Source organism: Bombus impatiens, unplaced genomic scaffold (genome assembly GCF_000188095.3).
Source record: "Bombus impatiens unplaced genomic scaffold, BIMP_2.2 scf_1183, whole genome shotgun sequence".
In the NCBI taxonomy this organism is placed as follows: Eukaryota; Metazoa; Arthropoda; class Insecta; order Hymenoptera; family Apidae; genus Bombus; species Bombus impatiens.
This window is the reverse complement of record NT_177602.1, coordinates 154,377-167,548: the sequence shown is the minus strand read 5'-3', so window position 1 is coordinate 167,548 and position 13,172 is coordinate 154,377. Positions and strand designations below refer to the sequence as shown.

The following is a 13,172-nucleotide window of genomic DNA, read 5'->3' as shown; positions in this document are numbered from 1 at the left end:
TCCCACGATAATCGCTATATTTAACATCTACGTGATACAACGTCTATTAATATCACTATAGAACTGCCAAAACCCAGTCGAAACGACTGGTATCAGATTTTTGCTTTTCTTTTGGCAATTATTAATATAGTTTATTCTTATCGAGGTGGAAACATATTTGTATAATTTATGTATACAGTCAGTGAGAAATGTATTCGTACGGTATTTAACTTTAACAAAATTACTCGTACCAATTATAGAACAACGTTTGGTAATAGAATTTTAGCAAATAAAAAATATGCACATATCCTTGTTACTCTGTAGAATAATAATGCTGCTGGAAAAAAAGATAGAATATGTATGCTCTTTGTGCAAAATATTAATATTTAAAAAACGACAAAAATACACGCATAATAAGTAGTCGTACTGTTACAGTTTAATGGCAGAAATTAGCAAAGGCTTATCCAATATCTAGGAGAGGAAATCACCAAGTTTGATTATTTTCATACTTAATAGGCTTTCGATTCTATTATAAGGTATTTGATTATATCGTATGAATATATTTATATAAACTAACGAGAACTCTATTCGAAATATTTTTCCATTCTTCTGAAAGAGTCCTCTGTAAATCATTCCTCGGTGAAGTCTGGTCACTTCATATTTTTTCTTTCAGGTGGTCTCGTATATTGTCGATAATGTTTATACATAAGCACTGTCCAGGTATTTTTAAACGTCTCCAAATATTATGAAAGATTCACGCTCGCATTACGCTTTCGATCAGTTATCTCGCATCAGCATGAAATTGTCTGTCAAACCCATTTACGTATTTACGTCTTAACCAATGCTAAATACCTATTAATATTTTCATAAACAGGAATAGCTATCACGTTCTTTTTTTGGATGAAAATTATTCTGCAAACTTGTAAGATTTATTCGTTGAAATTTTATCGATAAACGGATGTTCTACGATATTTCTATGAATTACTGTACGAATATTTTCTATACCGACCGAATAGCTGGTATCTCTTTTATTTAAACAGAAACTTAATGATACATATTTACACATACTCCGTTTATTTTCACATATTCGTATTGCTTCGAGCCATCGAATATTCTAATAATACGCAAATATGTACAAGATAATATATTATTCAATGACACGTTCTTCAAATTTCTTTCCTACCAGCGTATCGTCTGAAAACACTTCTAAATATACTTGTACTTCCCTTGTCATTCTTTTTCTTCTTTTATTAACGTATCGAACGTCTAGTCAGCGGAACAACAACTCGCAACGATCGTTTGTTCAAACAAGGACCGCTTTTTACGAAGGTCAACGGGCCAAGTCTATGAATTTACAACAAAACAATGCTGCATCGATCTTTTCGCTATCTTATGTTCGGGGCTATGTTTCAATGATCTAAATCGGCTGATGAAACCTGAATTCGAAGATGAGAAATATCAGAATGTCAGTGAAAATGAAACCAAGGTTGCCGACATTCGAAATGAATGCGAACGTGTATATAGCGTGCGTGCGTGAACGAAGAGAAAATTAGTTCACCAAACGACGTGTTTCGCGATGATTCGTGTCTTTTCATTCAAATTGAAAAAAAATATATGTTTCAAACGTTTTACCCGTTAATTGTTTTCTTCTCCCCTTTAACCGTCTGTCTCATCGTTACGTCGATTTTCGTTCGTTTCGAATCTTTTAATGGGCAAACCAATTTCTTGATCGATTTAACGCTCGATCGGTATCGTTGACCAAGGACGATTGAAAAAGGTTCGAATTAAATTATTGAACTTTAAGGTCTACTTCTTCTACATTTCCCTTCTATGTTTCCCTTCGTCTTCTATATTTTAGTGCAACGAGAACATTGAAAATGACATTTGTCAGACGTGAAACATCAATGACGCTTATCAAAGTAACATACCGAATAACTAAATATAAATAACTAAAATTAAGCTAAAGTAGAACAAAGTTGAAATTGAAATAGGCAATTAGATAAGAAATCTGAATAATCCAATGATATTAGCGAAGAGATTGATTATCTTTTGGATTAAAAGAGCCAAGTGGAAAGTCGTACTATATCGAGGGTTTAGTTGAATTAACCGTTATAATTCGATGATGTTAAGACAACAAAGTGCATTACGTTAATCCGGCGGTGGATGATTGTTGGTCGTTGGTGAATGGTTGCGGCGTAGAGGTCGATTCTTCGATCGACGTTTCTTCGTTCATTCTCGGTATTCCAGGCATCAGGTTGTCGCAGCTCTTCCAAATCGGATCCTTCTCTGTACTTTGAGCTAAGACGAATCTTTTTATGCGTCTCATTTCGAACCCCCCTACTATTCAATCTTCTCCATGACAAAAACTTCAGAATCTTACAACATTTTGTACGTTTCAGTACGTCAGACTCACTTTGTTATCTTCCTTTCGATCAGAATTTTGTACTAACAAATATTTTGCAACTTCGGTTACGTAATTTTCATTTTATTTTCTCCGACCATTTTTCCTTTCTTTCTGATCAATTCTAATTTCCAATATTTAATCCAGCACGTATCACAGACAATTTTTTATTTTAATTCACAGGTTTCCTCTATGCTCGTTGTATCTTCAGTTATACGTAACATTACACGTAATCTTCCATTACAGGTAAAATCGGAACGAGTACACGTTATTTTTATTCCATTTTACCTATCTTTGACCAAACAAACATTTTTGTTTTCTAGAAACAAATAAAATAGTTGGTCGATATTCTTCTAACATTTTCCTGCATCACCATCTTCCAACCGGTCTGGTATTCTTCTTTTGTAAATATTATTTTACACTACGACTTAATCACTTTGCACGATACTTGACCTTCGCTTCGAAGAAGGCTACAGAAACCGCTTCCGAATGGAATACCGGTTCACGAGGCCGAAGTCGAGTATTCTCGTTCTTTCAAACACGCCTCGATCTGCCGTGGTATTCATCGAATTTGGCCGCGTTCGAGATTAACGCGTTTTGTCAACAACCGTAGATTTCCGTGTTCACCGGATCTCTTCGCCTGCGATTTGCGATCGCGTCCCATGCGCGATTTTTCAGCCACACAAGCTATTTTTTCGCATTCGTCCAGTCTACGCGACGCACGACTGAAATCTTCCGGAGTCTACGAAAAACGACGATTTCCGTGAATCATTAATTTTGCGTAGGTCGCGCCAAAGGTGAAAATAAGACGACGAAAACCTTTTTGCGTCTTTTCATCTCACTTCTTCTCCTCTTGAGAAGAAACTTCGAACTTGTTACCGATCGTCGAGCAAACATCGCGAGTCATAGTTCCATCTTTCGATTATTTCTTCGTGGAAACTGCACGATCGTTCATCTGGTAAATTATCAATGGATACTTGATTCGTGTTATCGATTGATTATTCATAAGATCCTCTAGATGCAAATCTGTGTTTTAGTACGCTATAGTAAACGCCAAGTTTCATATAGACCACGTTCGTAATGGGAATTAAATGATCGTTAGTTTGGAGAACCATCAGCTTATGGTTGTATCGATACTTTTCGTTTGATCTTTCCACCGATGCTTTCGATCGACCTTTTATGGAAATCGGATCTCGGACGCGGATCACGGTTTCAGCCGTGATTTAAGGAAAAACCATCGATTTTGGATTCTCAACTGGTATTTGTGTTAATGTGTTTTAGTTGATCTTGCCCAGTGGGTCTTTCACCAAATTAATTAGATACGAATATATCGTTTTGGGTATGGTGAAACTGACGTTTGACACAGATTTAACGAATCACAACGCCTGAATAGAGGACGCGCACACCTGGCTCGGAAGCGACTTAAATACCTGCCCAGCATTCTTAGAAGACTCGTGGGCCACTGACAGGTAGCAACGTGCACAGTATATACCTTTCATCCAATGTTCCCCTACCTTATAACAAGTTGCTCAAGGAAGCAACGTGCTCCAAACTGACAACTCGCTGGTCGCTTGAACGTGTTTGCTCCCTTAAACCACCCTTCTCTTTCCATTTCGTTTTCGTTACTTTTCGTTATCTCACACGTATTGTGCACGCATTAAACTTTAATCGAGATGTTCAGTTTGAAAATTTGCCGATTAACACGCGTGACAGACGATAAACGCGTCGGTCTTCCCAGCGACATGCGTAGTTTTTCGACAAATCGAAATTTCGTTACGATAAACGTTTCGTTTCTTGCGGGCGATTCCTTTTATTCCGTTTCTCACCTTTCTTCGATATTACGTACACTTTGGAAAAGTTTCCCCGCCGCGTCTTTAGGTAAACATTTTTTTCTTTTTTTTTTCTTTGTGCGGTTTTAACGCGTTACCGTATGCATAGAACTGTGGTGAATTACAGAGTTGTCGTTTCAAACTCCTTTGTTATTGAAGACAGTGTACACGTAGCTGAGATTAAGTTTCATCTTAATTCGAAACTTAGCACTTAGCACGACCCGCGCAAGGACACGAGATTCGTAGATGAAGATATCGTTATGTCGAGAATACTGGCGATTCCAGGCAACAGATCAATTTGCGAAAAATATATTTCAACAAAAAAGATTACTTTACGGTTGTGACAGTTTCTTCTTTTTTTTTTTTATAATCATATATGACTTTTTCGATATAAATACTGTTAGAAGAAGAGTCATAAAAATTATAGGGAGAGGATACTTAACGCGTATGTAGCAGAGATTGTAAAGCCAAGGAATAGTCAAAATATGATATAAACAGCAGATGCATGTAAGTACTGTTACAGGTGTATAATATCATGTAATCGTAATTACAGCAACGTGCACAAGTGCAACGTAACTATATAAATCTGGTCACATTCTATAAATGTTATCGTATTTAGGATATGCTGTTTACTGGTAGAGATTGAGAGAGGAATAAAGAAAGACTAAATAATTAAGGCCAAGTGACGATGGTGACGAAGTAATTGGAAAATTGCAGGTAGATAATCCATCAACCTTCATTAAAAGGAACGTAAGTACATTTTCCTTATTTTGAAATAGCGATGAATACATCCTCCAAGAAATATTATACTTACTGAGGCGGTATACATAATAACCGACTCTAATGAAACTTAATTAGGTAGATCGTCGTTGCATTCTTCAATGCTACTGTTGAAATCACTTTCGATACATAATTTTGTTATCGTATTGCTTCACGTTGAACTTCGTAATAGCCGTGGAAAAATGTTACGTACGCAATGGAGAATAAACAAACATGAAATTCATCGCGATCGCTACGAAAACCGATTGTCCATAAGTTTGTGAAAAGCTGGAAAAAATTCTTTTTTTTCCACTTTTAATAAAAGAGAATATTTACATTAACATTAAACTTACATTTACATTAAACATTAGGTTGAACATCGGTTAATTAGACAAACATTTATTGCTTCTTTTACTGATAGTTAATGTAACAAAAAGAAAAAGAGAGAAGGAAGCCTAATCCTCGTCAGAATTTTACAATTTTTTACGGTATTAATTTTAACGTAAACGGCGTGAAAAAAGCGAACGTCTTTCGTGAATCGCAAAATAGTTGTCGTCTTACTGGGCACAGTTCAGTTTAAATAAACGTTTCATGAGGAACGGAGATTTCATTTAAATAAAGAAAATATCACGTGAAACGATAGAACTGCAAGGTGTTCTACTTTTTCTTTAAAATACTGTCACGATTACATAATCGTGCAATATTACGAAGTGCAAAATTATTAGCGTTCGTCGACGAATGATCGTTGTTAGCGTTACAATTTTCATTCGCAACGAAGTCGCTTAGCATTGACAATCGACGTTTCATGAACATCGTCTTTTATTTGAAATTTAAAGCAGCTGAATAATAGTTGTAAGTATCGTGGAGTTCAAAGCTTTCACGTTCGCGATTGTCTTTCGTTTCGTTCCATCTATTTCAAAGACATACTTCGTATTGGGAAACAGTAATTCTCTTTCATAGCATTTTCAAGACATTTTAGACGATATATTTGTAAACTTCAAAAATTACACTGGATTTTGTAAACTTGGCCTCTGTAAACTGCAAAATCTGGTTAACAATATTTTTTCAATATAAAAATAAGTTAATATTTTATACACTACTTTCTCGATTATTATTTTTATATCATTAATTGTGATATACGAAATACAAATAAATTACATGCTTTTTTATTTCGTCTTCTTATTGATTAGTCTATGATGTAATATATTTTTACGTAATACACATTACAGACGTTAAACATATATCGTAATGTAATCTAACGTAATGGACATATTACCTTTAAATTTATCGTCCGAAATACACGTTCGGAACAACAAATGATAATAATAATAACGTTAAAGAATTCACTGTTTTGCAACAATATGCAATTTATAGTTTAGTCGCCATCGAAATGTGCATCGCTACGAATACGCGTAACGTTAAGAAGATAAATGTCGGAAATAAATGATTATGATGTCCTATATTTTGTTCGTGGAATACGAAAAATTTGTAAGTAAAATTCATTTATATTTTCGAATGTTACCCTTTCTTTATCTTGTAAATGTCATATACAATTATGAATAATTTATACGATTATTACGTAATGATCGATGTTTGCGGCTTGCTGAGAAAACGATTAGTCCGTTTTATCATATACAGAAGTAATTGTTCAAGGTCCGTTCCAAATTTTACGAAATCCTAGCTAAATACGCATTGAAACGATGGTAGGAGAGAAATCCGCATGATATAACGTGACCTGACTTTAAAGATCATGAAATAAGAAGGTTCGTTTGTGAAATATAGTTGACGAAAACGACAGAATAATTAGTTTTAATTTTAAGCATAGAATTAAGAATATTTAATAAAGCAACATCCAAAAACTATATGTTATATATATTTTAATGAATATGATTAAAGCAAATTAATTGATTTATACAGTAGATAAAACCATACTGGACCATACTTTGATTATTTTGTAAGTTTTTATACATATATTATGTACGGTCGATGTATTTTTCCATTTGTATATTTTCCATAAATACACACACAAGCACAGATTTCATAATATTTTATGACATAAACGTATACATTTTTCATTTAATAAAATTTGAAAATTTTAATGAAATATAAATAATTTATAAAGAGAATATTTATTTATTCACATTTATTCATATATATGGTAATTAAGCTTTAACTTACGTAATTATATAAATGTGTTGCAATTTAATTATTGGATATCAATCAGTATTTCTTAGAACAGTTAAATTGCTGTTTAATTATTTTATTTTTATATCTGAAACTAGTAATTATTAACTAAATTTCATAAACAATTTTTTTTTTTTTGGGTCTTGCGATCTTCTGATAAATCTAAGAATGACGTATACGATGAAATACGGCAAATAGAAAAAAAAGACGAATTTCATGCATAAAGACAGTTCTATGTGTTATGAAATCCTTGTAAATATTCAATACCGTTCGAGTCGATAATATGACTACATTTTGTTGCTCTCGTAAATGAAAAGTGCTCACAATTATACGTAAATAGCGACAGAGTTCTACTAGAAAAGAGAAAAAAAAATAAAGAACAAGTTTCAAATTTGCCTATAGCGTATTCATGGAATGCAGATCGATATCATAAAAAGATCACGTAAATCATACTATTATGCTACTTGAAACATTCCGCTAGTCTAACGAACACGTCTCGTTTGTATCTCTCCTAACAGTACAAGAAGATGAATCAATCCTAATCGTCCACGATCTTAATAACTTCCCATTCATCCTTATGGAGCGTTTAAAGATCATTGTCATGGTGAAGGGTAATTGTCTTTTAAGAATAGACACCGTTCACAGGGCAACTGTGCCCAACAAACAATCGTATACCACTTCCCATGGTTCAACACGTGGTAGAAACTCCTGATGTCTCCATTTAAAACGGAAGAACTTCTTAAGGAAGAATTCTCCTTTTAAAGAAGGTACCCATTATCGTACAATAGCCCTTGCCTTTTAATAATAATTTCCAAAGTCATTAACGGTTATTCGAAAAGATCTGATCTTCGAATAAATCTCGTAAGACTTGATCTGTCGAAGATCGATCAGGATCAATCAATAATAATTATCATCATATATATATATACACATAGTATTTTTCTCGTTGGAAAAGATTTCCCATGTCGATAACATCTTCTTTGTTTTAACTTTTATTTACTACTAGTTACTTTATCTTATCATTTGTTATCGTATGTCCCTTTTCAATATCTAAATCATATAAATCTATAACGTTTCGTTTCCATTAATCTCTTCGCCACTTGAGGTAAAAAAATATAATTCTTCGGCTAAAAATAATCTAACCGCGATCACTTATCCATCGAACATCAATAGGATCCATGTGGATCCGTGGCGAGTCCTTAAATCGAATACAAAAGGGTCGCGTCAACGAAAGTGACCGTTCTCGGCTACCGTGTTTCGTATTTTCAATTATGCCGTTTACCTGTTCGCTTTTATCTGATCGTTTAAATAGAAATACAAGATCTAGAGAAGAAAAAAAAAAGGGTAGGAAAAAAAGATCACCTGAGGCGCTTGCGGCGCTCGATCAAACCAGCCATGGCATTCTGCTGCACCTGCGTTGTGGTAATATCGTATGATTCGGATGGGAAGCTATCCTCGATCTCCAATTCCTCGCTGCGATCATTGTCGGGCTCCCCGACGACGAAGCTCACTGGATTTTCCGACATGGTGCTGCTCGAATCGTTGGACCTGTTCACGTCCTGTTCCGAATTCTCCTTGTCGTCTGCCTCTCTGTCAATGTTACCTTCAAAATGTGTTTCGTTTCATTCAAGATCGGCCATATTTTAAAGAGAATTCAATATCCTTTGCAAGTAAATCTCGTGGCCAGCGAGTTATAGAAATTCGCTATCGCGTTCTCCCCATAGCGGCTCGCGAATCTCTTTTCCGCTTTGCCGTTTGAACACCAAGGGCCACTCTTTAAACATTCAACAGCTCTTATATCGTTCATTTTTCACGTCGTTACCGTGTTATTAATTCGTACGCATCGATCGTAAAATTTATCAATTTCGTTCGCATTTATCGCAAGCTTCGATCTTAAACTTTATCAATACCATCTATACGCACTGCAAGTTTCTCGACTTGTTTACATCTATCTGCAATCTTTGACGTTAACGCTGATCAGTTTTTCTTTTTTTTTTTTTTTTTTTTTTTTTTTTTTTTTTTGTTAATTTATCTATCGAAGCATTTCACGCGGTGTTTCTTCCTTCGTGGAAATATAACGTCCTCGATAAGCTTCCGTGCAAATCTTTGGAGCTTTTTGCGACAGATTGTGTTGCGAGTGGCCCTCAATTAAATCGCGTTGAGTATATCCCGTAGCTCGTAGGCAAAAGATCCAAGTGACGTGGCCAAGAGAAGATGTGGTCATGCCAAATAAGCCGCATGCATTTCCCAAACAATAATAACGAAAAATACGAGAGAAGCATTTCTTCATCAAGCAACCGTTGTATTTCGGGTGATCCGACCCAGCACGTGCTTGTTATTTGCATACGTAACAATTCGGAAATCCCAACCAGATGACCAACTTCGTCGAAAGCCAGATGAAATGGTAGACATGCAAACTGATATTACGAAGGCGTGAATTTCGTGAGACATTATGATTAATTTGAATATTATCGCAGTTATGATTAATTTTGTTATCACCGTGTTTATGATTAATTCTAATATTATACGATGTATACGGTAACTGGTGAAAGTATTCGAACACTCGAAACTTTTCACGAACACGTTAAGTCGTATTATACGAAACATTTTGAAATTTCAGTCACGCAGTAATAAAACATAAATACCATCGTTGTACTATTATGTAATATGAAATAAATGTGAGAACGTACATGAAAGCTATAAAGTATTTAGTGTAAGTGCATGTGCCTCTAAGAAGATAAATTGTTCAGCGCCACTTCTGATCATTTTTTAATTTGCAATGGCGTAAGAACACGATCGACGCTAGATTTTCAAGAAACGAATGCTTCTTCCACGAGTTCATTCGTCGCGAGGAAACCAAACTTAAGAAGAGCAGCGTTTGTAGCGTCGTCGCTTTTCTGTACTTTCCGATTTACGGATTTGATTAACGTGGCTTCTGAACGGTTCATATATTTCGCAGAGGTCACGAAGCTATTTAAACCATCAATTATCCATTGTGTCAATAAACTTCGATACTCGGTGGATTGGTGAAGTTCCGCTACGAGATTCTCGTACAACCGAATACAATGTTGATAAGAACAATAACGCCAGTATCGTTAGGCAACGTAACTCGCGTTAAAGCTTTCAATCGAATCATTCTCGCTCATCGTACGTCACCACCGATACGACCTTTATAGTGTTTACGATACATTGACATCCTTTAAATTCATGAATAAACTTTCAAGAGGCACCTGAGTGTTCACATAGATCAGCAACTTGTTAGTACTCGGTGCTTCGTCGATGATGATTAGTTACATTTGGTAAACCGTATTTTCCGTTGTTTTCGAGATTCGAGCGAAAAATGAGGAAAATACCACTGCAAAAGGAAATTGTTAATACCAAAACCACTAAAAACGATTACGAAAACCATCGGACAAAGTAGAAAGTGAGGATAGGACGCGCGAGAGCTTGGAATCTTGGAGCTCCTCAAATCTCGAGAAGTTCCAGGTTCTCGAAGTTATCTTTGTAATTCGAATTTCTTCAAGATCAGCTAAATAATAATTTGCACACGAAGATATCGTGACACCGCGAATGTACTTTTACTTGGCTCGCGATTGACCAACGAATTCGTGTTTATTAGACTCTGCTCGCCATCAATTCATCGGTATCGTTTATACGAAGAAAGCACAAAAACAGGTTTCTCGCGAGCCAAAAATTCCATCTTTCTTTCAAATTTATCCGGGGGCGAACGATACAAGCATTTTGCGTACAAACACCCACCTCTAACGAAAACACCAACGAAGACGAATCAGAAGCAGGGCAAAACCAAGAGAAAAATAAAAAGAAAAAAAGAAAGCCAACCGAAATTTCGAGGAAGCCTGATTACTCACCCTCGTTTCCTCTACCAAAGTTTAAGAAACGAATTGCTGGTATAATGTCAGCCCACCACCCTTGCTGAGCTCGATCCGTGAAAATAGGTCCAAAGTGAACGTATCGGCGTGCTATTACAGCGAACGTGAAGCCAACGAAAACGGGAGCAATGAGAAGAACTGCGGAGGGAACACTTCGGGAATCACTTTGTCGAGCTTGAATAAAACCTTGAAAGAATTTCCGAGGATCAAGTAAAGGACCCTTTATCCGAGAATTTGTCTTTGGGGCTCGCGTTCTTACTATGTTAAACGGGAAGTTCGTGCGTTTTCATCGAAGTCCGTAAGGGACTGCATTTTCTACTTCTTTTCATTTTTTGTATTTTTGTGTAAGAAAGCAGAACGCAAAATTCGATATCTTGTATCGATCCATCGCAAGATCGTCTTCTTTTTTTCTCTCGAAATTTGCTTTTGCAGCTAAACGCGTGTCTTTTTCGTCTAAAATTTTCAAAGTATCGTCGTAACGTTAACATGTTGTTTGTTTTAGGAATCGTGCAGAATATCCTTCGCGTAAGTTTAAAGGTCTTACGTCTCTAAACGTGACACGTTGTTTTCATTTTCAATTATGTCATGTTCAAATAATTCTTGTTGAATCGTGCAGCGATATTGAAGTTAGAAAATCAACGAGAATCTACTTGGTACGTTTCTCTACGCTTTGTTTCGTCCCTCTTATATTTATTATACCCTTTAATCGACGACACAATTTTCATTATTCTCTATTGCTTTCTTCCGATGTTACGTACGTTTTCCGATCTTTATTATTACTACTATTATTGCGATTCAAAATTATATCATTCAGATTCCCAAGTTCGGTAAGTAGAAAAATGATACAGCGAATAAAGTTAAACGAAAACACACGCACTTTCCGTTTAATCAAATATCCGTTTCGAACGTTTCACCCTTTACCGATACATAGGACACGGATACGTTCGTGCGGTATTGTGCAGAAGCTATTCGTGGCGAACTGAGACCAGGAATGGAATATTCACGATATATATATTATATATATATTCATAATATATACACGAACCTTGAAGTTTACCGATGTAATCGTATAATATCTGTTTCGTATCAAAATCGTTCAAGATGAAAGTTAAGATCGAAGAACGGGAGAATTTCGAGGCGCACCAAATTTCCAACTTTTTTAACTGATCTCAAATAAACCGCGCGATATTTTTAACATAACGATCTCTGCGCTTTAAAACCGGTACATATTTTTCTAATAATTCTACTCCACTTTCCAAAATCTATCACACCTTACGATATATATATATATAAAGAGACAAATTTCGATAATTATACAGACCGAACACAGATACGAAGATCCGATTAATATTCCAAGCGAATCACGGTGAACCTCGCCGAAACGCTTCAGGGAGAACGCGTGTTCACCACGAGTTACTGTGTTCCGACGATTTTAAGAGATCATCAATGTACCGAAAAAAGTATCCAGAAGACCTCGAATCATACCAGGTGACAGTTTGATCTCTGGATATTTGCGTTCTTCGTGTCGACGAACTTTTCCCGCCAACTTTCCGCCGCTATCCTATTGCCTGAGTCCTCCTCTATGATCCCTTTTGGTGCTTGACGATTTTCCACGACAAGCAACAGACAAACCGACGAAATATTGAAAAAGAGAAAGTTAGAAATATCTGAAGTAACGATGTCAATACAACGAAATTGCAATGAATATTTCGCAAGGTGAAGATTTAATCTTTATATCTTTTCTATTTCTATGCTTTATATCAAACAATTCCTTCTTTATGTTTATATCGTAGATAAATTTCGTTCGAAAGAAGATCACTCGCGATTTCGCCTGTTTCCGTAGATTCCTAGCAACGCGATCAGGCGATCGTACGACGTGCCCTCGTCATCGTCGCGCTTCTATTACTACTTCGTATTTCACGACGGCAAGCGCGAAAGGAGATACGACGACGCACTAGCGTGCACACGTTGTTCCTACCGACACCGCGCCCCTTCGTCAACGTAACGCGACTTACACGGAGAAGAGGAAATCGGTTGGCGTCGAAATACGAGTCGAACGGAGTACATAGATTGTCTCGTGCGTACGCGGAGTTGAAACGATACGAAGAAAAAGAAATAAGAAGGAAAAAA

General features: G+C 36.0%; 1 protein-coding gene across 11 annotated transcripts in view; it reads right to left on the bottom strand.

Annotated features, from left to right (window-relative positions):
* LOC100743401 (acetyl-CoA carboxylase) overlaps window positions 1-13,172 on the bottom strand; it is a 28,662-nt gene that overhangs the window by 10,254 nt on the left and 5,236 nt on the right. Inside the window, exons 2-4 of one of the 11 annotated variants that reach the window (XM_024371176.2) lie at window positions 12,495-12,640; window positions 11,022-11,228; window positions 8,515-8,755 (exon numbers count right to left, since the gene is read on the bottom strand). The exons of 1 other annotated variant lie outside the window; for it this stretch is intronic. In XM_024371176.2, coding sequence (XP_024226944.1) covers window positions 8,515-8,755; window positions 11,022-11,228; window positions 12,495-12,525 — 479 coding nt within the window. In that variant the 5' untranslated portion in view covers window positions 12,526-12,640. Of the gene's footprint in view, window positions 1-2,126; window positions 2,328-8,514; window positions 8,756-11,021; window positions 11,229-12,494; window positions 13,036-13,172 lie in introns of those variants that run through there. 9 more of the 11 variants (XM_024371177.2, XM_024371180.2, XM_024371179.2 and 6 more) reach the window with 9 other exon arrangements.